Source organism: Pelophylax lessonae, assembly GCF_965119305.1.
Source record: "Pelophylax lessonae genome assembly, chromosome: 7".
Classification (NCBI taxonomy): domain Eukaryota; kingdom Metazoa; phylum Chordata; class Amphibia; order Anura; family Ranidae; genus Pelophylax; species Pelophylax lessonae.
In genome coordinates, this window is record NC_138774.1 from 269,992,385 (window position 1) to 270,018,658 (window position 26,274).

At 49.9% G+C, this 26,274-nt stretch overlaps 1 protein-coding gene across 1 annotated transcript in view; it reads right to left on the reverse strand.

The window, feature by feature from the left end:
* Window positions 1-26,077, reverse strand: part of GOLGA2 (golgin A2) — a 159,646-nt gene extending 133,569 nt beyond the window's left edge. The window contains exon 1 of the mRNA XM_082263927.1: window positions 25,947-26,077. Coding sequence (XP_082120053.1) covers window positions 25,947-25,991 — 45 coding nt within the window. The 5' untranslated portion in view covers window positions 25,992-26,077. The remainder of the gene's footprint in view (window positions 1-25,946) is intronic.
* Between the last annotated feature and the right edge of the window lie 197 nt (window positions 26,078-26,274).

Sequence of the window (26,274 nt, forward strand, 5' to 3'; positions counted from 1 at the left end):
TTAATTTTTTCTTCTTCGTCGGAAGCAAACAGAGGACGCGAAGCAAGTATGGTTGTGTTGACATTTTATTGTCTTAAGAACTGAGGGGATTATGATCAGAGGAAGGTCAGGTTTAAAATAAAAATGTTTAAATGTAACATTTTTCTCCTGGTCCTTATTTTAAATGGGTAATAAAAAATATCAATAATTATCGATATCGACCGATATGAAACACTGATATCGTGATACAGTTTTCAGCCATATCGCCCAGCCCTACTCAGCGGTATCGATCCGCTGATCCCTGCTGAGCAGGCGGATGACAGATCCATCGCCGCTCACTGTGCGGTGACGGAGCTGTCAAATCTCTGCTCTCCTCTATGGGGGATCGGATAAGAACGGAACGCCTGTCTGTTTTTAATAGGGTTTCCAATCCATCCGTCTGGATTTGGCGGATCGGATGTCAGCGGACGTGTCACCGCTGACATCCGCCGCTCCATAGGGGTGAGTGGAGCATCCGATCTGGTCTTCCTGAAAAACGGACAGGTGGACCTGATCGGACCGCAAGTGTGAAAGGACCCTTAGGGTTTACATTTATTGTCTCTTTTCTCAGGGATGCCAAAAACCTCTAAACATTTCTCTACTCGTGAAGTGAGACTAAGGGCTCTTTCATACGGGCGATCCGATCAGATCTGCCTGTCAGTTTTTTAGGCGGATCTGATCGGATCCTCCATGCAGCTCTATGGGGCAGCGGATGTCAGCGGAGACACCTCCGCTGACGCCCGCTGCCATCCGCATCCGATCCTGTCCGTGAAATCTGGACGGATGGAAACCCTATTTTTCCATCCGTTCAGTAATCGGATCGGATGAGAGGGGACAGGCGGTCCGCTCTCATCCGATCCCCCATAGAGGGCAGCGGGGGCTGTGACACCTCCCTCTCCGCACTGCAAGCGGAGACGGAGCTGTCATCCGCCGGCTCAGCGGGGATCGCGGATCAATCACCGCTGAGCAACACGGATCCGCCTACGGAGGCGGACCGTGTGAAAGAGCCCTAAGGAATACCTATTCCCACAATCACCTTTTACTTAGACTACCTATCAGTAGGTATGGGAAATGTTGTATGGGGAGGTGTATTTTTTTTCTTTTTTATAACAATAATACATTTTGGGGGTCGGGGGGGCTGGATAATTTAATAAATCAATTAATTGATAAACAAACTTTCTGGTGGTGTAGCCCTATAACATGGCCCGCGCTTAATTCATCAAAGCTGTGTGCCAGTTTCTATATCAGCACTGATACATGCCCCCGATTCTGGTAGTTCATACCACCACTTTTCAGAAATTGTTGCTATGACTGTGGCAGATTCTAAAAGTATTACCCTCAGTTTAGAAAAGCAAACTGGCAGCAATAAGACCCACATTGAGATGGGTACAGAAATATGCCAGTGCTCAGGGTTGGCCATATGTGCGGGGAAGTAATCATGAATGCGACAGCTTCCAGCACAGGTCATGACATTTGCTAGGATGTCACCAATGTCATAGCAGCCGATGACACATCCCGGACCCCATTCAGCTGCCAGCTGGGAGATTTTCTGGCTGGCAGCTGAAAGTAAACAAAAGGAGCAGGGATGATGGCCGACATCGGCATCTAAGAATGGAAGCGGCAATATCTGGTAATGGCATGAACCATCATCCCAGTCCTTTTGTTTACTTTCAGCTGGGAATTGCCCCACCGGCAACTAAATGGGACCAGGGATGAGTCATCGGTTGCTAGCATGCTGTTGGCTGTAGAGCTGACTAGGGAGGGACTAAACATGTACGGATGATGGCAGTGCCCGCGGTATGAACGAATACCCCAGCCTCAGTACCACCCCATCCATCCAACAGATTCATGTAACTGATCCGGAAAGGAGAGAAGCGAGGGAAGTCTAAAGAGTATCAACTTCACTCTATGAATTCTCTAAAACAGCCTTTTTTCAATAAGGGCGCCTTGGTAAAATGCCTAAAAATTGCCCAAAAATTGTATACAAGCCAGTGTGTGGATGAAGCCTGCCTTTTATCCCTCGTTTCCACTGAGCGGTACGGTACGCGATTTTTACAGTTTCCATTGTCAAAAGTTGTGAATGGTACCCTAATTCCGAACCATACCGTACCACTTTTTTGAGACCCTTTTGTTGGGGTACCAAGCACAATAGTACCGTACCAACAGGGTGGAGTTCAGAGTACTGAACTGAACCTAACTGCTCAGTGGAAACGTTCGGTACAGTTCAGTACGGTTCGGAACGGTACACCTTGATCAGGCTTGCGTTTCCACCGCCAACATTACCTAAGCTCAACAGTACCTCAGCAGTGTAGCTCCACCCTCTTGGTACTGTACTAATGTGCTTGGTACCCCAAAAAAGTGGTACGGTAAGGAATTAGGGTACCATTCACAACATTTGACAATGGAAACAGCAAAAATTGCGTAGCGAACCGTATCGCTCAGTGGAAACGAGGCATAAGTCGCAGGTTTTCATTGTGCACCATTACAACCTTCTAACTGCCGGCATCCTAACAACCAATGGCATCATCAGGTAATAAGGAGGAGGTCAGTCTCCTGCATAGCATTCTTCTTTAACCCTCCCGTGCCCCTCTCTATCAGTGTTGGGGCTCACGTTTGCTGAATGATGGAGGAAAAACTGAGGGAGAAGAGAAACATTGGAATACTAGTCAGTACCAGTTTGTAAAAGTGTATTTTATTTTGGAAGAATAAATCCCCTCTTATGTTGGGTGTCCATTACTCGGACTTGTGGATATTGCTGCCTTAGGTAAAACAATTAGAGTAACAGTTCTGTCACCATTGCCTATTGAGTCTTGTATCTATGCATCCAACTTTTGTATGCTTGCTTACTATGTTTAGTACAAAACTCAAAGCTTTGTTTCTAAGAAGAAAAAAAAAACTATTAGAATAGTTTTTTGCATTTTAGAATGGGGGTGCCTCGACATTGTCCATACATTTTAAGTGGTGCCTTGGCTGAAAAAAGGTTGAGGAATACTGCTCCAGAGTAGGGATCGACCGATATAATTTTTTCATTGCCGATACCGATATTTTTGTCATCGCATATTGGCCGATATGGGCTGATATTTTCGTACAGTTTAAAATAGGTTTTTTTGACAGGTACTCTTGTGTGTCATGACATCACTTCTGGGTTTTTGCATGGAGACCCGATCAGAGCCGAAGGCGACTTTTATCGGGTCTTCGGCAGCCGTGCAGGCTGGTTGCCCGGGTCTACCGGTAGGACAGGAAACCCGGGCGAGCCAAGGAAGGTGGCGAGGGGGGGACGTCCCCTCCCGCTCCTTGTAATGACAGCCGAGCGGCTTCTCAGCCACATTGGTTGTCATTACAAGACAGCCGACCCTTGGCTATAGATGCCAATATCGGGGTGATGCCTCTAGCTGCAGGCATCACTCCGGTAGAAGCACTTTCCGAAATATCGGCCACCTTGGTGGCCGATTCCAAAATATCGGGGAAAGTGCATATCGGCCCTCGATATATCAGTTATGTCGATAATCAGTCGATCCCTACTCCAAATACGAGATCTCTGCTGTAACTAAAGTTCTAGAACAGAGATAAGCAAACTGTGGCCCTCCAGATGTTGCAGAACTACAAGTCCCATGTGGCATAGCAAGACTGACAGCCACAAGCATGACACCCATTGGCAGAGGCACGATGGGACTGGTAGTTTTGCAACAGCTGGAGGGCCACAGTTTGCATATCCCTGTTCTAGAAGTTACTTTGTAGACTTCTGCAAACTTCGATTCATTATTGGATGGAGAATTACACTAACAAGTAAAGGAACAAGTCACAGGGAGTGATATCGCTGTCACCGCCAATCTCATACACTGACTGGATACATTTTCCCAAGTCAGTGCTTTTCCTAGTTTGAGGACAAGAAATGCAGCATTCTTTAAAAGGAGGACAAAAGGGGAATTGTATGAAGCCTGCAATAAAGAAATGATAATCCCACCAAAGCAAATCTGCACACGAGGCAAAAGTTTTATGTGAACATCTCATTCTTCAGCTGAAGTTTTCACCTTTTGCAGTTTTTTTTTTTTTTTTTAAATTGCCCATTTTGGGGACTAAATCATGTTAATCATTTTTCGCAGCTCAAAATTTAAAACACGATTTCAATAATGGTCAATACAGACTAGGCAACAAAATAGAACACACTTTCATGGCCATCTCTGTAGATATGAATATCTTCTACTTAAAAGTGGAGTTCCACCCATTTTTAATAACTTAGATTACAGATGTATGTAATCCCCTTTAAAACGACTTTTACCAAAGTTTTTTTTTTTTGGCTAGTAAATACCTTATTTTCTTCTTTATTCATCCTCTCCTCACTTCCGGGTCCAGTCGGCGATTACGTAATTCGTCGATTCGCAGGGGGTGCTGGGATGTATCTCATAGCATGAAATCTCGCATTATTACACAGGAGCTGATCTGTACTGTTTGTATTGAGGTCGTGCTCTGCCCCGCCTCCTCTCAGTGAGCTGTACTGTATGTATTGTATTGAGGCCGTGCTCCGCCCCGCCTCCTCTCAGTGAGCTGTACTGTATGTATTGTATTGAGGCCGTGCTCCGCCCCGCCTCCTCTCAGTGAGCTGTACTGTATGTATTGTATTGAGGCCGTGCTCCGCCCCGCCTCCTCTCAGTGAGCTGTACTGTATGTATTGTATTGAGGCCGTGCTCCGCCCCGCCTCCTCTCAGTGAGCTGTACTGTATGTATTGTATTGAGGCCGTGCTCCGCCCCGCCTCCTCTCAGTGAGCTGTACTGTATGTATTGTATTGAGGCCGTGCTCCGCCCCGCCTCCTCTCAGTGAGCTGTACTGTATGTATTGTATTGAGGCCGTGCTCCGCCCCGCCTCCTCTCAGTGAGCTGTACTGTATGTATTGTATTGAGGCCGTGCTCCGCCCCGCCTCCTCTCAGTGAGCTGTACTGTATGTATTGTATTGAGGCCGTGCTCCGCCCCGCCTCCTCTCAGTGAGCTGTACTGTATGTATTGTATTGAGGCCGTGCTCTGCCCCGCCTCCTCTCAGTGAGCTGTACTGTATGTATTGTATTGAGGCCGTGCTCCGCCCCGCCTCCTCTCAGTGAGCTGTACTGTATGTATTGTATTGAGGCCGTGCTCCGCCCCGCCTCCTCTCAGTGAGCTGTACTGTATGTATTGTATTGAGGCCGTGCTCCGCCCCGCCTCCTCTCAGTGAGCTGTACTGTATGTATTGTATTGAGGCCGTGCTCCGCCCCGCCTCCTCTCAGTGAGCTGTACTGTATGTATTGTATTGAGGCCGTGCTCCGCCCCGCCTCCTCTCAGTGAGCTGTACTGTATGTATTGTATTGAGGCCGTGCTCTGCCCCGCCTCCTCTCAGTGAGCTGTACTGTATGTATTGTATTGAGGCCGTGCTCTGCCCCGCCTCCGCCCCGCACAGCCTCAAAACAATACATACAGTACAGCTCACTGAGAGGAGGCGGGGCAGAGCACGGCCTCAATACAAACAGTACAGCTGCGCTCCTGGGTAATAATGTGAGATTTCATGCTATGAGATACATCCCAGAACCCCCTGCGAATCGCCGACCAGACCCGGAAGTGAGGAGAGGATGAATAAAGAAGAAAATAAGGTATTTACTAGCAAAAAAAAAAAAACTTTCCATTGATAAAAGTAGTTTTAAAAGGGGATTACATACATCTAAAGTTACTAAAATGGGTGGAACTCCAATTTAAAGGATAAGTACACTTTTCTAAATAATAAATGCACATTTTTTTATATTTTTTTACCTGCACAAAATGTGCATTTTTTTTTTTTGGAGCCTGTAAAGCATTGCACCAGTGATCAGCAGATCGCTGGTGCCATGCAGGTCTCCTGCAGATCTGTCAGTGTATCTGTGTGCCCATAGATCCCATACTGGCAAGCGGATACACTGGCAGGAAGAATCAATCAACTACCACAGTGCTCCACAGCGTTATGGTAGTTTATTGATAACTACAAGCTGACAGCCGCAAATAATGTTGAGGCTTGTAGTTCCTTCATACACAGAGCTATGTGAATGACGCAGTTGTGTGGGCGGAGCCCTGCACACCCATGATTTAAAAAAGTGACAGCTAGTACAGTAAACCTCTCCCTGTACTGCTGCCATGGGGGGGGGGGGTTAATCGGGCAGCGGCTGCAGTTTTGGGAACATGTTCCACCATAAATACGGCAATGCCAAGCTGCAGTTTGCAAAGCAAGCAAAGTCCTTTCTTGTATTAACAGAGGCATGGACTCCAGAGAGAGAGATATCATTTTGCCCCTGTACAGATCATTAGTAAGACCTCATCTGGAATATGCAGTTCAGTTTTGGGCACCAGTTCATAAAAAGGATTTTGGGGAACTGGAGAAAGTGCAGAGAAGGGCAACCAAACTGATAAGAGGCATGGAGGAGCTCAGCTATGAGGAAAGATTAGAGGAACTGAATTTATTCTCTCTTGAGAAGAGGCGATTAAGGGGGGATATGATCAACATGTATAAATACATAAGGGGTCCATATAGCTAACTTGGTGTTGCGTTTTTCACTTTAAGCCCCTTTCACACGGGCGGTGCACCCGACGGAGTCCGTTCTGCTCAGCAGGGGATCGAACCGCCGATCCCTGCTGAGCAGGCGGTTGATAGCTCCATCTCTGCTCTGTGTGCAGAGACGGAGCTGTCAGATCCCTGCTGTCCTCTATGGGGAGATCGGATGACAACGGACTGCATGTCTGTTCTCATCCGATCCTCCAGAAAATGGAAAATAGGGGTTTCCATCCATCCGGAGTTCATGGACGGGATCGGATAGCAGCGGACATGTCTCGGCTGACATCTGCCGCTCCATAGGGCTGCATGGAGCATTCGATCAGGTCCGCCTGAAAAACTGACAGACAGACCTGATCGAAAAAGCCCTTGTGAGAGGGGCCTAATGTCATCACAGAGGACAAGGGGCCCTCTTTATGTCTAGCGTTACGTTATGTCGTCTCCAAATACGGAAAGGTTTCTTCACAGTAAGAGCTGTGATAATGTGGAGTAGACTCCCTCCAGAGGTGGTTCTGGCCAGCTCAGGAGATTGCTTTAAAAAAAGCCTGGATTCTTTCCCAGGTGTACATAATATAACTGGGTACTCACATTTATAGGTAAAGTTGATCCAGGGAATATCTGATTGCCTCTCAGGGGATCAGGAAGGAATTTTATTCCCCCTGCTGTAGCAAATTGGATCATGCTTCGCTGGGGTTTTTTCACCTTCCTCTGGATCAACTGTGGGTATAGAATAGGGATTCACCGATCCGATATTAGGATCGGATATCGGTGCCGAATCTACTGCCAAAATAGCTGGATCGGTAAAATTAACTGATCCACGGGCCGATCCGGTTTTGCTGAGTCCCAGCTCAGCCGTCCCTTCTTTGCACGGAGCCGCTACTTCCTGTATAGGTCCGGCTCACAGGTGGAGTGATATCACATGCACTCCGTCTGTGAATGGAGGAGCCACACACATGAAGCAGCGGCTTTGCTCTGTACTGCAGCCGCATGCATATTGTGTATTTGTGTAGTTCCGGATTGGTTTAGGTATCGGCAGATACACAATGCCAGGTATCGGGACTAGAAAAGTCGGTGCACCCCTAGTATGGAAATGTGTATATGGGATTGTATAGCAGTTTTTTTTTTAATTGTTGAACTAGATGGACTTGTGTCTTTTTTTAACCTGATCAACTATTTACCATGTTCCCAAAGGTGAACTTATCCTCTAACGACAACTAGTAAAATGCGCCCAATCACCCTCTACCCCCAGCTTTATTCCCGATCACTTGTATGGATAGAAAGGTAGATGTCACAGTAACAATTGTTCACATATACAGAACTTTCAGAAATTTGCCTTTATGAACAGTGGCTTTCTGTCATGGGTCTGTCACACACAGGTTAAACTGGATGGACCAGTGTCTTTTATTCAGCGTTACCATCTATGTAACAATGTACGTAAAGCCAACTTACAAAAACCAGCCAAAGTGCCCGTTATAGAATATTCCAGCATGACCAGCCCACCTTTTATATCTACAACTATAAACAATCTGCATAGTAACCACAGATGACAGATTTAGGCCTCATGTATACTAAGCTTAAAAACACTTTCTTCCCCATCCTGTAAAAACACCTTAAAGTGGAGTTCCACCCATTTTAATAACTTGGATTACATAGATGTATGTAATCCCCTTTAAAACGACTTTTACCAATTGAATGGACACTTTTTTTTTTTTTGCTAGTAAATACCTTACCTTCTGCTTTATTTATCCTCTTCTCACTTCCGGGTCCGGTCGGCGATTAGGTCATTCGGCGATTTGCAGTGTGTGCTGGGATGTATCTCAGGCCATGAAATCTCGCATTATTAAACAGGAGATGAGCTGTACTGCGTGCTCTGCCCCGCCTCCTCTCAGTGAGCGGGGACTGAAAGCATTATATCCTCACTGAGCTCACTGAGAGGAGGCGGGGCGGAGCACGGCCTCAATACAATACATACAGTACAGCTCACTGAGAGGAGGCGGGGCAGAGCACGGCCTCAATACAATACATACAGTACAGCTCACTGAGAGGAGGCGGGACAGAGACGGGACGGAGCATGGCCTCAATACAATACATACTTACAGCTCACTGAGAGGAGGCGGGGCGGAGCACGGCCTCAATACAATACATACAGTACAGCTCACTGAGAGGAGGCGGGGCAGAGCATGGCCTCAATACAATACATACAGTACAGCTCACTGAGAGGAGGCGGGGCAGAGACGGGGCGGAGCATGGCCTCAATACAATACATACTTACAGCTCACTGAGAGGAGGCGGGGCGGAGCACGGCCTCAATACAATACATACAGTACAGCTCACTGAGAGGAGGCGGGGCGGAGCACGGCCTCAATACAATACATACAGTACAGCTCACTGAGAGGAGGCGGGGCGGAGCACGGCCTCAATACATACAGTACAGCACACTGAGAGGAGGCGGGGCAGAGACGGGGCGGAGCATGGCCTCAATACAATACATACTTACAGCTCACTGAGAGGAGGCGGGGCGGAGCACGGCCTCAATACAATACATACAGTACAGCTCACTGAGAGGAGGCGGGGCGGAGCACGGCCTCAATACAATACATACAGTACAGCTCACTGAGAGGAGGTGGGGCGGAGCACGGCCTCAATACAATACATACAGTACAGCTCACTGAGAGGAGGCGGGGCAGAGACGGGGCGGAGCATGGCCTCAATACAATACATACTTACAGCTCACTGAGAGGAGGCGGGGCGGAGGCGGGGCAGAGCACGCAGTACAGCTCATCTCCTGTGTAATAATGCGAGATTTCATGGCCTGAGATACATCCCAGCACACACTGCGAATCACTGAATGACGTAATCGCCGACCGGACCCGGAAGTGAGAAGAGGATAAATAAAGCAGAAAATAAGGTATTTACTAGCAACAAAAAAAAAAAAAACTTTCCATTGGTAAAAGTCGTTTTAAAGGGGATTACATACATCTATGTAATCCAATTTATTAAAATGGGTGGAACTCCACTTTAAGGCCCCTTTCACACGGGCGATCCGATCCGCCTGTCAGTTTTTGCTCCATGCATCCCTATGGGGCAGCGGGTGTCAGCCGAGACATCTCCACTGACACCCGCTGCTATCCAATTCCGATCCTGTCTGCAAAATCCGGACGGATGGAAACCCTATTTTCCATCCGCCTGGCGGATCGGATGGGATCGGATGAGAACAGACAGGCGGTCCGTTCTCATCCGATCTCCCCATAGAGGACAGCGGGGATCTGACAGCTCCATCTCTGCACACAGAGAGGAGACGGAGCTGTCATCCACCTGCTCAGCAGGGATCGGCGGATCGATCCCCCACTGAGCAGAACGGACTCCGTCACCGTGTGAAAGGGTCCTTACACTATGGGGTAGATTTACTAAAACTAGAGTGCAAAAACTGGTTCAGCTGTGCATGGTAGCCAATCACTTTCTAAACTCAGCTTGTTCAATTAGGCTCAATACTGGAAGCTGATTGGCTACCATGCACATCTGCATCAGATTTTGCACTCTCCAGTTTTAGTATATCGACCCCAGTGTGTCCATGATTACATAGGTGTATTAGAAGAGCATCTACAGGCTGAAAAACTCAACATCATTCCCCGTTCAGGAGAGGAGCTTTTGGACAGAAAAAACACTTTAGGCGCCTAAATGCTAGACAAGTTCAGTGCTAGAGAGTTTATTCCTTCCAATTGGCCAGAATAAAATAATGTTCTGGCCAATGGAATCCATAAACACTTAGAGATAAGAGGATATGATGGGTTTCAGTGTTGCCCTTGCATATCAGGACCAGTCTGCTACTGTCTGCTCTGTTACACACAGGCTTCAGTTTGTATAAGAGCAACGTGCACAGCAAGCTTCCAACAGCTTTATCTAAGCATTTAAAGCGCCCTTCAGCTCCTGTTAGAAAAATGTTATACACAGATCCTGATGGGAGTGCTGATTGTCACTTTAAACAAGCTGCTAGCAGGCTTTCAACAAGCTTCTGAAATCCTATTAGGATCTGTGTTCAACCTGTCACCCCCATCTGTCCCCATTCCTTCTTCCCATGTCCTATCACCCCCATCTCTCCACATTCCTTCTTCCCATGTCCTGTCACCCCCATCTCTTCACATTCCTCCTTCCCATGTCCTGTCACCCCCATCTCTCCACATTCCTTCTTCCCATGTCCTGTCACCCCCATCTCTCCACATTCCTTCTTCCCATGTCCTGTCACCCCCATCTCTTCACATTCCTCCTTCCCATGTCCTGTCACCCCCATCTCTCCACATTCCTTCTTCCCATGTCCTATCACCCCCATCTCTCCACATTCCTTCTTCCCATGTCCTGTCACCCCCATCTCTCCACATTCCTTCTTCCCATGTCCTGTCACCCCCATCTCTCCACATTCCTTCTTCCCATGTCCCATCACCCCCATCTCTCCACATTCCTTCTTCCCATGTCCTGTCACCCCCATCTCTCCACATTCCTCCTTCCCATGTCCTGTCACCCCCATCTCTCCACATTCCTTCTTCCCATGTCCTGTCACCCCCATCTCTCCACATTCCTCCTTCCCATGTCCTGTCACCCCCCATCTATCCTTCCCATGTCCTGTCACCTCCATCTCTCCACATTCCTCCTTCCCATATCCTGTCACCCCCATCTCTCCACATTCCTTCTCCCCATGTCCTGTCACCCCCATCTCTCCACATTCCTCCTTCCCATGTCCTGTCACCCCCATCTCTCCACATTCCTCCTTCCCATATCCTGTCACCCCCATCTCTCCACATTCCTTCTTCCCATGTCCCATCACCCCCATCTCTCCACATTCCTTCTTCCCATGTCCTGTCACCCCCATCTCTCCACATTCCTTCTTCCCATGTCCTGTCACCCCCATCTCTCCACATTCCTTCTTCCCATGTCCTGTCACCCCCATTCTCTCTACATTCCTTCTTCCCATGTCCTGTCACCCCCATCTCTCCACATTCCTCCTTCCCATATCCTGTCACCCCCATCTCTCCACATTCCTTCTTCCCATGTCCTGTCACCCCCATCTCTCCACATTCCTCCTTCCCATATCCTGTCACCCCCATCTCTCCACATTCCTCCTTCCCATATCCTGTCACCCCCATCTCTCCACATTCCTCCTTCCCATGTCCTGTCACCCCCATCTCTCTACATTCCTTCTTCCCATGTCCCGTCACCCCCATCTCTCTACATTCCTTCTTCCCATGTCCCGTCACCCCCATCTCTCCACATTCCTCCTTCCCATGTCCCATCACCCCCATCTCTCCACATTCCTTCTTCCCATGTCCCATCACCCCCATCTCTCCACATTCCTTCTTCCCATGTCCTGTCACCCCCATCTGTCCCCATTCCTCCTTCCCATGTCCTGTCACCCCCATCTCTCCACATTCCTCCTTCCCATATCCTGTCACCCCCATCTCTCCACATTCCTTCTCCCCATGTCCTGTCACCCCCATCTCTCCACATTCCTCCTTCCCATGTCCTGTCACCCCCATCTCTCCACATTCCTCCTTCCCATATCCTGTCACCCCCATCTCTCCACATTCCTTCTTCCCATGTCCTGTCACCCCCATCTCTCCACATTCCTCCTTCCCATATCCTGTCACCCCCATCTCTCCACATTCCTCCTTCCCATATCCTGTCACCCCCATCTCTCCACATTCCTTCTTCCCATGTCCTGTCACCCCCATCTCTCTACATTCCTTCTTCCCATGTCCTGTCACCCCCATCTCTCCACATTCCTCCTTCCCATATCCTGTCACCCCCATCTCTCCACATTCCTCCTTCCCATGTCCTGTCACCCCCATCTCTCCACATTCCTTCTCCCCATGTCCTGTCACCCCCATCTCTCCACATTCCTCCTTCCCATGTCCTGTCACCCCCATCTCTCCACATTCCTCCTTCCCATGTCCTGTCACCCCCATCTCTCCACATTCCTCCTTCCCATGTCCTGTCACCCCCATCTCTCCACATTCCTTCTTCCCATGTCCTGTCACCCCCATCTCTCCACATTCCTTCTTCCCATGTCCCATCACCCCCATCTCTCCACATTCCTTCTTCCCATGTCCTGTCACCCCCATCTCTCCACATTCCTTCTTCCCATGTCCCATCACCCCCATCTCTCCACATTCCTTCTTCCCATGTCCTGTCACCCCCATCTCTCCACATTCCTCCTTCCCATGTCCTGTCACCCCCATCTCTCCACATTCCTTCTTCCCATGTCCTGTCACCCCCATCTCTCCACATTCCTCCTTCCCATGTCCTGTCACCCCCCATCTCTCCTTCCCATGTCCTGTCACCTCCATCTCTCCACATTCCTCCTTCCCATATCCTGTCACCCCCATCTCTCCACATTCCTTCTCCCCATGTCCTGTCACCCCCATCTCTCCACATTCCTCCTTCCCATGTCCTGTCACCCCCATCTCTCCACATTCCTCCTTCCCATATCCTGTCACCCCCATCTCTCCACATTCCTTCTTCCCATGTCCCATCACCCCCATCTCTCCACATTCCTTCTTCCCATGTCCTGTCACCCCCATCTCTCCACATTCCTTCTTCCCATGTCCTGTCACCCCCATCTCTCCACATTCCTTCTTCCCATGTCCTGTCACCCCCATTCTCTCTACATTCCTTCTTCCCATGTCCTGTCACCCCCATCTCTCCACATTCCTCCTTCCCATATCCTGTCACCCCCATCTCTCCACATTCCTTCTTCCCATGTCCTGTCACCCCCATCTCTCCACATTCCTCCTTCCCATGTCCTGTCACCCCCCATCTCTCCTTCCCATGTCCTGTCACCTCCATCTCTCCACATTCCTCCTTCCCATATCCTGTCACCCCCATCTCTCCACATTCCTTCTCCCCATGTCCTGTCACCCCCATCTCTCCACATTCCTCCTTCCCATGTCCTGTCACCCCCATCTCTCCACATTCCTCCTTCCCATATCCTGTCACCCCCATCTCTCCACATTCCTCCTTCCCATGTCCTGTCACCCCCATCTCTCTACATTCCTTCTTCCCATGTCCCGTCACCCCCATCTCTCTACATTCCTTCTTCCCATGTCCCGTCACCCCCATCTCTCCACATTCCTCCTTCCCATGTCCCATCACCCCCATCTCTCCACATTCCTTCTTCCCATGTCCCATCACCCCCATCTCTCCACATTCCTTCTTCCCATGTCCTGTCACCCCCATCTGTCCCCATTCCTCCTTCCCATGTCCTGTCACCCCCATCTCTCCACATTCCTCCTTCCCATATCCTGTCACCCCCATCTCTCCACATTCCTTCTCCCCATGTCCTGTCACCCCCATCTCTCCACATTCCTCCTTCCCATGTCCTGTCACCCCCATCTCTCCACATTCCTCCTTCCCATATCCTGTCACCCCCATCTCTCCACATTCCTTCTTCCCATGTCCTGTCACCCCCATCTCTCCACATTCCTCCTTCCCATATCCTGTCACCCCCATCTCTCCACATTCCTCCTTCCCATATCCTGTCACCCCCATCTCTCCACATTCCTTCTTCCCATGTCCTGTCACCCCCATCTCTCTACATTCCTTCTTCCCATGTCCTGTCACCCCCATCTCTCCACATTCCTCCTTCCCATGTCCCATCACCCCCATCTCTCCACATTCCTTCTTCCCATGTCCCATCACCCCCATCTCTCCACATTCCTTCTTCCCATGTCCTGTCACCCCCATCTGTCCCCATTCCTCCTTCCCATGTCCTGTCACCCCCATCTCTCCACATTCCTCCTTCCCATATCCTGTCACCCCCATCTCTCCACATTCCTTCTCCCCATGTCCTGTCACCCCCATCTCTCCACATTCCTCCTTCCCATGTCCTGTCACCCCCATCTCTCCACATTCCTCCTTCCCATATCCTGTCACCCCCATCTCTCCACATTCCTTCTTCCCATGTCCTGTCACCCCCATCTCTCCACATTCCTCCTTCCCATATCCTGTCACCCCCATCTCTCCACATTCCTCCTTCCCATATCCTGTCACCCCCATCTCTCCACATTCCTTCTTCCCATGTCCTGTCACCCCCATCTCTCTACATTCCTTCTTCCCATGTCCTGTCACCCCCATCTCTCCACATTCCTCCTTCCCATATCCTGTCACCCCCATCTCTCCACATTCCTCCTTCCCATGTCCTGTCACCCCCATCTCTCTACATTCCTCCTTCCCATGTCCTGTCACCCCCATCTCTCCACATTCCTTCTCCCCATGTCCTGTCACCCCCATCTCTCCACATTCCTCCTTCCCATGTCCTGTCACCCCCATCTCTCCACATTCCTCCTTCCCATGTCCTGTCACCCCCATCTCTCCACATTCCTTCTCCCCATGTCCTGTCACCCCCATCTCTCCACATTCCTCCTTCCCATGTCCTGTCACCCCCATCTCTCCACATTCCTCCTTCCCATGTCCTGTCACCCCCATCTCTCCACATTCCTTCTTCCCATGTCCTGTCACCCCCATCTCTCCACATTCCACCTTCCCATGTCCCATCACCCCCCATCTCTCCACATTCCTCCTTCCCATGTCCTGTCACCCCCATCTCTCCACATTCCTTCTTCCCATGTCCTGTCACCCCCATCTCTCCACATTCCTCCTTCCCATATCCTGTCACCCCCATCTCTCCACATTCCTCCTTCCCATATCCTGTCACCCCCATCTCTCCACATTCCTCCTTCCCATGTCCTGTCACCCCCATCTCTCTACATTCCTTCTTCCCATGTCCCGTCACCCCCATCTCTCCACATTCCTCCTTCCCATGTCCTGTCACCCCCATCTCTCCACATTCCTTCTTCCCATGTCCTGTCACCCCCATCTCTCCACATTCCTTCTTCCCATGTCCTGTCACCCCCATCTCTCCACATTCCTCCTTCCCATGTCCTGTCATCCCCATCTCTCCACATTCCTTCTTCCCATGTCCTGTCACCCCCATCTCTCCACATTCCTCCTTCCCATGTCCTGTCACCCCCATCTCTCCACATTCCTTCTTCCCATGTCCCATCACCCCCATCTCTCCACATTCCTCCTTCCCATGTCCTGTCACCCCCATCCCTCCACATTCCTCCTTCCCATGTCCTGTCACCCCCATCTCTCCACATTCCTTCTTCCCATGTCCCATCACCCCCATCTGTCCCCATTCCTTCTTCCCATGTCCCATCACCCCCATCTGTCCCCATTCCTTCTTCCCATGTCCTGTCACCCCCATCTCTCCACATTCCTCCTTCCCATGTCCTGTCACCCCCATCTCTCCACATTCCTCCTTCCCATATCCTGTCACCCCCATCTCTCCACATTCCTTCTTCCCATATCCTGTCACCCCCATCTCTCCACATTCCTCCTTCCCATGTCCTGTCACCCCCATCTCTCCACATTCCTCCTTCCCATGTCCCGTCACCCCCCATCTCTCCACATTCCTCCTTCCCATGTCCTGTCACCCCCATCTCTCTACATTCCTTCTTCCCATGTCCTGTCACCCCCATCTCTCCACATTCCTTCTTCCCATGTCCTGTCACCCCCATCTCTCTACATTCCTCCTTCCCATGTCCTGTCACCCCCATCTCTCCACATTCCTTCTCCCCATGTCCTGTCACCCCCATCTCTCCACATTCCTTCTTCCCATGTCCTGTCACCCCCATCTCTCCACATTCCTCCTTCCCATGTCCCATCACCCCCCATCTCTCCACATTCCTTCTTCCCATGTCCCGTCACCCCCATCTGTCCCCATTCCTTCTTCCCATGTCCTGTCACCCCCCATCTCTCCACATTCCTCCTTCCCATGTCCTGTCACCCCCATCTCTCTACATTCCTTCTTCCCATGTCCTGTCACCCCCATATCTCCACATTCCTTCTCCCCATGTCCTGTCACCCCCATCTCTCCACATTCCTCCTTCCCATATCCTGTCACCCCCATCTCTCCACATTCCTTCTTCCCATGTCCTGTCACCCCCATATCTCCACATTCCTTCTTCCCATGTCCTGTCACCCCCATCTCTCTACATTCCTCCTTCCCATGTCCTGTCACCCCCATCTCTCCACATTCCTCCTTCCCATGTCCTGTCACCCCCATCTCTCTACATTCCTCCTTCCCATGTCCTGTCACCCCCATCTCCCCACATTCCTTCTTCATGCCCTGTCTCTATCCCATGTCTCTCTATCCCCTGTCCTGTCCCTCTATCCCACGTGCTGTCTCTCTATCCCAAGTCTCTCTATCCCATGTCCTGTCTCTATCACCTGTCTCTCTATCCCAAGTCTCTCTATCCCATGTCCTGTCTCTATCACCTGTCTCTCTATCCCATGTCCTGTCTCTATCACCAGTCTCTCTATCCCATGTCCTGTCTCTATCACCTGTCTCTCTATCCCATGTCCTGTCTCTATCACCTGTCTCTCTATCCCATGTCCTGTCTCTATCACCAGTCTCTCTATCCCCTGTCCTGTCTCTATCACCTGTCTCTCTATCCCATGTCCTGTCTCTATCACCACAGTCTCTCTATCCCATGTCATGTCTCTATCACCAGTCTCTCTATCCCATGTCCTGTCTCTATCACCTGTCTCTCTATCCCATGTCCTGTCTCTATCACCAGTCTCTCTATCCCATGTCCTGTCTCTCTATCCCATGTCCTGTCTATCACCAGTCTCTCTATCCCATGTCCTGTCTCTATCACCAGTCTCTCTATCCCATGTCCTGTCTCTATCACCAGTCTCTCTATCCCATGTCCTGTCTCTATCACCTGTCTCTCTATCCCATGTCCTGTCTCTATCCCAAGTCTCTCTATCCCATGTCCTGTCTCTATCCCAAGTCTCTCTATCCCATGTCCTGTCTCTATCACCTGTCTCTCTATCCCATGTCCTGTCTCTATCACCAGTCTCTCTATCCCATGTCCTGTCTCTATCACCTGTCTCTCTATCCCATGTCCTGTCTCTATCACCTGTCTCTCTATCCCATGTCCTGTCTCTATCACCAGTCTCTCTATCCCATGTCCTGTCTCTATCACCTGTCTCTCTATCCCATGTCCTGTCTCTATCACCACAGTCTCTCTATCCCATGTCATGTCTCTATCACCAGTCTCTCTATCCCATGTCCTGTCTCTATCACCTGTCTCTCTATCCCATGTCCTGTCTCTATCACCAGTCTCTCTATCCCATGTCCTGTCTCTCTATCCCATGTCCTGTCCCTATCACCAGTCTCTCTATCCCATGTCCTGTCTCTATCACCAGTCTCTCTATCCCATGTCCTGTCTCTATCACCAGTCTCTCTATCCCATGTCCTGTCTCTATCACCTGTCTCTCTATCCCATGTCCTGTCTCTATCACCTGTCTCTCTATCCCATGTCCTGTCTCTATCACCAGTCTCTCTATCCCATGTCCTGTCTCTATCACCTGTCTCTCTATCCCATGTCCTGTCTCTATCACCTGTCTCTCTATCCCATGTCCTGTCTCTATCACCTGTCTCTCTATCCCATGTCCTGTCTCTATCACCAGTCTCTCTATCCCATGTCCTGTCTCTATCACCTGTCTCTCTATCCCATGTCCAGTCTCTAACACCTGTCTCTCTATCCCATGCCCTGTCTCTATCCCCTGTCTCTATCACCTGTCATGTCTATCCCCTGTCATGTCTATCTCATGTCCTGTCTCTATCACCAGTCTCTCTATCCCATGTCCTGTCTCTATCACCTGTCTCTCTATCCCATGTCCTGTCTCTATCACCTGTCTCTCTATCCCATGTCCTGTCTCTATCACCTGTCTCTCTATCCCAATCCTGTCTCTATCACCTGTCTCTCTAACCCATGTCCTGTCTCTAACACCTGTCTCTCTATCCCATGCCCTGTCTCTATCCCCTGTCTCTATCACCTGTCATGTCTATCCCCTGTCATGTCTATCTCATGTCCTGTCTCTATCACCAGTCTCTCTATCCCATGTCCTGTCTCTATCACCAGTCTCTCTATCCCATGTCCTGTCTCTATCACCAGTCTCTCTATCCCATGTCCTGTCTCTATCACCAGTCTCTCTATCCCATGTCCTGTCTCTATCACCAGTCTCTCTATCCCATGTCCTGTCTCTATCACCAGTCTCTCTATCCCATGTCCTGTCTCTATCACCAGTCTCTCTATCCCATGTCCTGTCTCTATCACCAGTCTCTCTATCCCATGTCCTGTCTCTATCACCAGTCTCTCTATCCCATGTCCTGTCTCTATCACCAGTCTCTCTATCCCATGTCCTGTCCCTCTATCCCCTGTCCTGTCTCTATCACCAGTCTTTCTATCCCATTTCCTGTCTCTATCACCAGTCTCTCTATCCCATGTCCTGTCTCTATCACCAGTCTCTCTATCACCTGTCTTTCTATCCCATGTCCTGTCTCTATCACCAGTCTCTCTATCCCATGTCCTGTCTCTATCACCTGTCTCTCTATCCCATGTCCTGTCTCTATCACCTGTCTTTCTATCCCATAACCTGTCTCTATCACCAGTCTCTTTATCCCATGTCCTGTCTCTATCACCTGTCTCTCTATCCCATGTCCTGTCTCTATCACCTGTCTCTCTATCCCATGTCCTGTCTCTATCACCTGTCTCTCTATCCCATGTCCTGTCTCTATCACCTGTCTCTCTATCCCATGCCCTGTCTCTATCACCAGTCTCTCTATCCCATGCCCTGTCTCTATCACCAGTCTCTCTATCCCATGCCCTGTCTCTATCACCAGTCTCTCTATCCCATGTCCTGTCTCTATCACCAGTCTCTCTATCCCATGTCCTGTCTCTATCACCAGTCTCTCTATCCCATGTCCTGTCCCTCTATCCCCTGTCCTGTCTCTATCACCAGTCTTTCTATCCCATGTCCTGTCTCTATCACCAGTCTCTCTATCACCTGTCTTTCTATCCCATGTCCTGTCTCTATCACCAGTCTCTCTATCCCATGTCCTGTCTCTATCACCACAGTCTCTCTATCCCATGTCCTGTCTCTATCACCAGTCTCTCTATCCCATGTCCTGTCTCTATCACCAGTCTCTCTATCCCATGTCCTGTCTCTATCACCAGTCTCTCTATCCCATGTCCTGTCTCTATCACCAGTCTCTCTATCCCATGTCCTGTCTCTATCACCAGTCTCTCTATCCCATGTCCTGTCTCTATCACCAGTCTCTCTATCCCATGTCCTGTCTCTATCACCAGTCTCTCTATCCCATGTCCTGTCCCTCTATCCCCTGTCCTGTCTATCACCAGTCTTTCTATCCCATGTCCTGTCTCTATCACCAGTCTCTCTATCCCATGTCCTGTCTCTATCACCAGTCTCTCTATCACCTGTCTTTCTATCCCATGTCCTGTCTCTATCACCAGTCTCTCTATCCCATGTCCTGTCTCTATCACCTGTCTTTCTATCCCATAACCTGTCTCTATCACCAGTCTCTTTATCCCATGTCCTGTCTCTATCACCTGTCTCTCTATCCCATGTCCTGTCTCTATCACCTGTCTCTCTATCCCATGTCCTGTCTCTATCACCTGTCTCTCTATCCCATGCCCTGTCTCTATCACCAGTCTCTCTATCCCATGCCCTGTCTCTATCACCAGTCTCTCTATCCCATGCCCTGTCTCTATCACCAGTCTCTCTATCCCATGCCCTGTCTCTATCACCAGTCTCTCTATCCCATGCCCTGTCTCTATCACCAGTCTCTCTATCCCATGCCCTGTCTCTATCACCAGTCTCTCTATCCCATGCCCTGTCTCTATCACCAGTCTCTCTATCCCATGTCCTGTCTCTATCACCAGTCTCTCTATCCCATGTCCTGTCTCTATCACCAGTCTCTCTATCCCATGCCCTGTCTCTATCACCAGTCTCTCTATCCCATGCCCTGTCTCTATCACCAGTCTCTCTATCCCATGTCCTGTCTCTATCACCAGTCTCTCTATCCCATGCCCTGTCTCTATCACCTGTCTCTCTATCCCATGTCCTGTCTCTATCACCAGTCTCTCTATCCCATGTCCTGTCTCTATCACCAGTCTCTCTATCCCATGTCCTGTCTCTATCACCTGTCTCTCTATCCCATGCCCTGTCTCTATCACCTGTCTCTCTATCCCATGTCCTGTCCCTCTATCCCCTGTCCTGTCTCTATCACCAGTCTTTCTATCCCATGTCCTGTCTCTATCACCAGTCTCTCTATCCCATGTCCTGTCTCTATCACCAGTCTCTCTATCCCATGTCCTGTCTCTATCACCAGTCTCTCTATCCCATGTCCTGTCCCTCTATCCCCGTTCCTGTCTATCACCAGTCTTTCTATCCCATGTCCTGTCTCTATCACCAGTCTCTCTATCCCATGTCCTGTCTCTATCACCAGTCTCTCTATCACCTGTCTTTCTATCCCATGTCCTGTCTCTATCACCAGTCTCTCTATCCCATGTCCTGTCTCTATCACCTGTCTTTCTATCCCATAACCTGTCTCTATCACCAGTCTCTTTATCCCATGTCCTGTCTCTATCACCTGTCTCTCTATCCCATGTCCTGTCTCTATCACCTGTCTCTCTATCCCATGTCCTGTCTCTATCACCTGTCTCTCTATCCCATGTCCTGTCTATCACCTGTCTCTCTATCCCATGCCCTGTCTCTATCACCAGTCTCTCTATCCCATGCCCTGTCTCTATCACCAGTCTCTCTATCCCATGCCCTGTCTCTATCACCAGTCTCTCTATCCCATGCCCTGTCTCTATCACCAGTCTCTCTATCCCATGCCCTGTCTCTATCACCAGTCTCTCTATCCCATGCCCTGTCTCTATCACCAGTCTCTCTATCCCATGCCCTGTCTCTATCACCAGTCTCTCTATCCCATGTCCTGTCTCTATCACCAGTCTCTCTATCCCATGTCCTGTCTCTATCACCAGTCTCTCTATCCCATGCCCTGTCTCTATCACCAGTCTCTCTATCCCATGCCCTGTCTCTATCACCAGTCTCTCTATCCCATGCCCTGTCTCTATCACCAGTCTCTCTATCCCATGCCCTGTCTCTATCACCAGTCTCTCTATCCCATGTCCTGTCTCTATCACCAGTCTCTCTATCCCATGTCCTGTCTCTATCACCAGTCTCTCTATCCCATGCCCTGTCTCTATCACCTGTCTCTCTATCCCATGTCCTGTCTCTATCACCAGTCTCTCTATCCCATGTCCTGTCTCTATCACCTGTCTCTCTATCCCATGCCCTGTCTCTATCACCAGTCTCTCTATCCCATGCCCTGTCTCTATCCCCTGTCTCTATCACCTGTCATGTCTATCCCCTGTCATGTCTATCTCATGTCATGTCTCTATCACCAGTCTCTCTATCCCATGTCCTGTCTCTATCACCAGTCTCTCTATCCCATGTCCTGTCTCTATCACCTGTCTCTCTATCCCATGTCCTGTCTCTATCACCTGTCTCTCTATCCCATGCCCTGTCTCTATCCCCTGTCTCTATCACCTGTCATGTCTATCCCCTGTCATGTCTATCTCATGTCCTGTCTCTATCACCTGTCTCTCTATCCCATGCCCTGTCTCTATCCCCTGTCTCTATCACCTGTCATGTCTATTCCCTGTCATGTCTATCTCATGTCCTGTCTCTATCACCAGTCTCTCTATCCCATGCCCTGTCTCTATCACCAGTCTCTCTATCCCATGCCCTGTCTCTATCACCAGTCTCTCTATCCCATGCCCTGTCTCTATCACCAGTCTCTCTATCCCATGCCCTGTCTCTATCACCAGTCTCTCTATCCCATGCCCTGTCTCTATCACCAGTCTCTCTATCCCATGCCCTGTCTCTATCACCAGTCTCTCTATCCCATGCCCTGTCTATATCACCAGTCTCTCTATCCCATGCCCTGTCTCTATCACCAGTCTCTCTATCCCATGCCCTGTCTCTATCACCAGTCTCTCTATCCCATGCCCTGTCTCTATCACCAGTCTCTCTATCCCATGCCCTGTCTCTATCACCAGTCTCTCTATCCCATGTCCTGTCTCTATCACCAGTCTCTCTATCCCATGTCCTGTCTCTATCACCAGTCTCTCTATCCCATGTCCTGTCTCTATCACCAGTCTCTCTATCCCATGTCCTGTCTCTATCACCAGTCTCTCTATCCCATGTCCTGTCTCTATCACCAGTCTCTCTATCCCATGTCCTGTCTCTATCACCAGTCTCTCTATCCCATGTCCTGTCTCTATAACCAGTCTCTCTATCCCATGTCCTGTCCCTCTATCCCCTGTCCTGTCTCTATCACCAGTCTTTCTATCCCATGTCCTGTCTCTATCACCAGTCTCTCTATCCCATGTCCTGTCTCTATCACCAGTCTCTCTATCCCATGTCCTGTCTCTATCACCAGTCTCTCTATCCCATGTCCTGTCTCTATCACCAGTCTCTCTATCCCATGTCCTGTCTCTATCACCAGTCTCTCTATCACCTGTCTTTCTATCCCATGTCCTGTCTCTATCACCAGTCTCTCTATCCCATGTCCTGTCTCTATCACCTGTCTTTCTATCCCATAACCTGTCTCTATCACCTGTCTCTCTATCCCATGTCCTGTCTCTATCACCTGTCTCTCTATCCCATGTCCTGTCTCTATCACCTGTCTCTCTATCCCATGTCCTGTCTCTATCACCTGTCTCTCTATCCCATGTCCTGTCTCTATCACCAGTCTCTCTATCCCATGCCCTGTCTCTATCACCAGTCTCTCTATCCCATGTCCTGTCTCTATCACCAGTCTCTCTATCCCATGCCCTGTCTCTATCACCAGTCTCTCTATCCCATGCCCTGTCTCTATCACCAGTCTCTCTATCCCATGCCCTGTCTCTATCACCAGTCTCTCTATCCCATGCCCTGTCTCTATCACCAGTCTCTCTATCCCATGCCCTGTCTCTATCACCAGTCTCTCTATCCCATGCCCTGTCTCTATCACCAGTCTCTCTATCCCATGTCCTGTCTCTATCACCAGTCTCTCTATCCCATGCCCTGTCTCTATCACCAGTCTCTCTATCCCATGTCCTGTCTCTATCACCTGTCTCTCTCTATCCCATGTCCTGTCTCTATCACCTGTCTCTCTATCCCATGTCCTGTCTCTATCACCTGTCTCTCTCTATCCCATGTCCTGTCTCTATCACCTGTCTCTCTATCCCATGTCCTGTCTCTATCACCTGTCTCTCTCTATCCCATGTCCTGTCTCTATCACCTGTCTCTCTCTATCCCATGTCCTGTCTCTTTCACCTGTCTCTCTATCCCATGTCCTGTCTCTATCACTTGTCTCTCTCTATCCCATGTCCTGTCTCTATCCCATGTCCTGTCTCTATCACTGGTCTCTCTATCCCATGTCCTGTCTCTATCACCTGTCTCTCTCTATCCCATGTCCTGTCTCTATCCCATGTCCTGTCTCTATCACCTGTCTCTCTCTATCCCATGTCCTGTCTCTTTCACCAGTCTCTCTATCCCATGCCCTGTCTCTATCCCATGCCCTGTCTCTATCCCCTGTCTCTCTATCCACTGTCCCTCTATCCCATGTCCTGTCTCTATCACCTGTCCCTCTATCCCATGTCCTGTCTCTATCACCTGTCCCTCTATCCCATGTCCTGTCTCTATCACCAGTCTCTCTATCCCATGTCCTGTCTCTATCACCTGTCTCTCTATCCCATGTCCTGTCTCTATCACCAGTCTCTCTATCCCCTGTCCTGTCTCTATCACCAGTCTCTCTATCCCCTGTCCTGTCTCTATCACCAGTCTCTCTATCCCATGTCCTGTCTCTATCACCTGTCTCTCTATCCCATGTCCTGTCTCTATCACCTGTCTCTCTATCCCATGTCCTGTCTCTATCACCAGTCTCTCTATCCCCTGTCCTGTCTCTATCACCTGTCTCTCTATCCCATGTCCTGTCTCTATCACCTGTCTCTCTATCCCATGTCCTGTCTCTATCACTTGTCTCTCTCTATCCCATGTCCTGTCTCTATCCCATGTCCTGTCTATCACTGGTCTCTCTATCCCATGTCCTGTCTCTATCACCTGTCTCTCTCTATCCCATGTCCTGTCTCTATCCCATGTCCTGTCTCTATCACCTGTCTCTCTCTATCCCATGTCCTGTCTCTTTCACCAGTCTCTCTATCCCATGCCCTGTCTCTATCCCATGCCCTGTCTCTATCCCCTGTCTCTCTATCCACTGTCCCTCTATCCCATGTCCTGTCTCTATCACCTGTCCCTCTATCCCATGTCCTGTCTCTATCACCTGTCCCTCTATCCCATGTCCTGTCTCTATCACCAGTCTCTCTATCCCATGTCCTGTCTCTATCACCTGTCTCTCTATCCCATGTCCTGTCTCTATCACCAGTCTCTCTATCCCCTGTCCTGTCTCTATCACCAGTCTCTCTATCCCCTGTCCTGTCTCTATCACCAGTCTCTCTATCCCATGTCCTGTCTCTATCACCTGTCTCTCTATCCCATGTCCTGTCTCTATCACCTGTCTCTCTATCCCATGTCCTGTCTCTATCACCAGTCTCTCTATCCCCTGTCCTGTCTCTATCACCTGTCTCTCTATCCCATGTCCTGTCTCTATCACCTGTCTCTCTCTATCCCATGTCCTGTCTCTATCACCTGTCTCTCTCTATCCCATGTCCTGTCTCTTTCACCTGTCTCTCTATCCCATGTCCTGTCTCTATCACTTGTCTCTCTCTATCCCATGTCCTGTCTCTATCCCATGTCCTGTCTCTATCACTGGTCTCTCTATCCCATGTCCTGTCTCTATCCCATGTCCTGTCTCTATCCCATGTCCTGTCTCTATCCCATGTCCTGTCTCTATCCCATGTCCTGTCTCTATCCACTGTCCCTCTATCCCATGTCCTGTCTCTATCACCTGTCCCTCTATCCCATGTCCTGTCTCTATCACCTGTCCCTCTATCCCATGTCCTGTCTCTATCACCTGTCCCTCTATCCCCTGTCCTGTCTCTATCACCAGTCTCTCTATCCCCTGTCCTGTCTCTATCACCAGTCTCTCTATCCCATGTCCTGTCTCTATCACCAGTCTCTCTATCCCCTGTCCTGTCTCTATCACCTGTCTCTCTATCCCCTGTCCTGTCTCTATCACCAGTCTCTCTATCCCATGTCCTGTCTCTATCACCTGTCTCTCTATCCCATGTCCTGTCTCTCTATCCCATGTCCGGTCTATATGCCCATTCCCTGTCCTCTCATTCTCCCGGCCCCTCACCCTCCTCTCTGGCTGTCACCCGGCCCCAGTCCGCACACAGCGCCCCCTGTTTTTACCGGGCTGTGTCTCCTCTTCTAATCCCGGCCCCGGGCCTCTCCAATGGTAGTCTGACATACAGTGACACCCCCGGACCCCCACCGTGTGGTATTTACCTTCCTCCGGGCCGCCGCCAGCTTGTGCTGTCTATCGTCAGCCATCCTGGGTCCGGCCGGGGAACACGTCACCGCCTCCCCACAATGCACCGCGACCTGCGCTCCGCTCGACGTCACTGCCAGCTGGACCGTCCCAGGGGGCGGGGATGGAAGGGGCGGAGCAAGGGGCGGGAACATACATCAGCTGTCATCAGAAATATTATCACTCACTTCCATGTCAGAGAATTCCACTGCAGAGAGAGAGCGATCACCCGGATGGAACTCTGCCAGTAGCCAAACTGCTGGAGAACCACAAAACCCAGCATGTCTTCTGTACAATGTACTACAA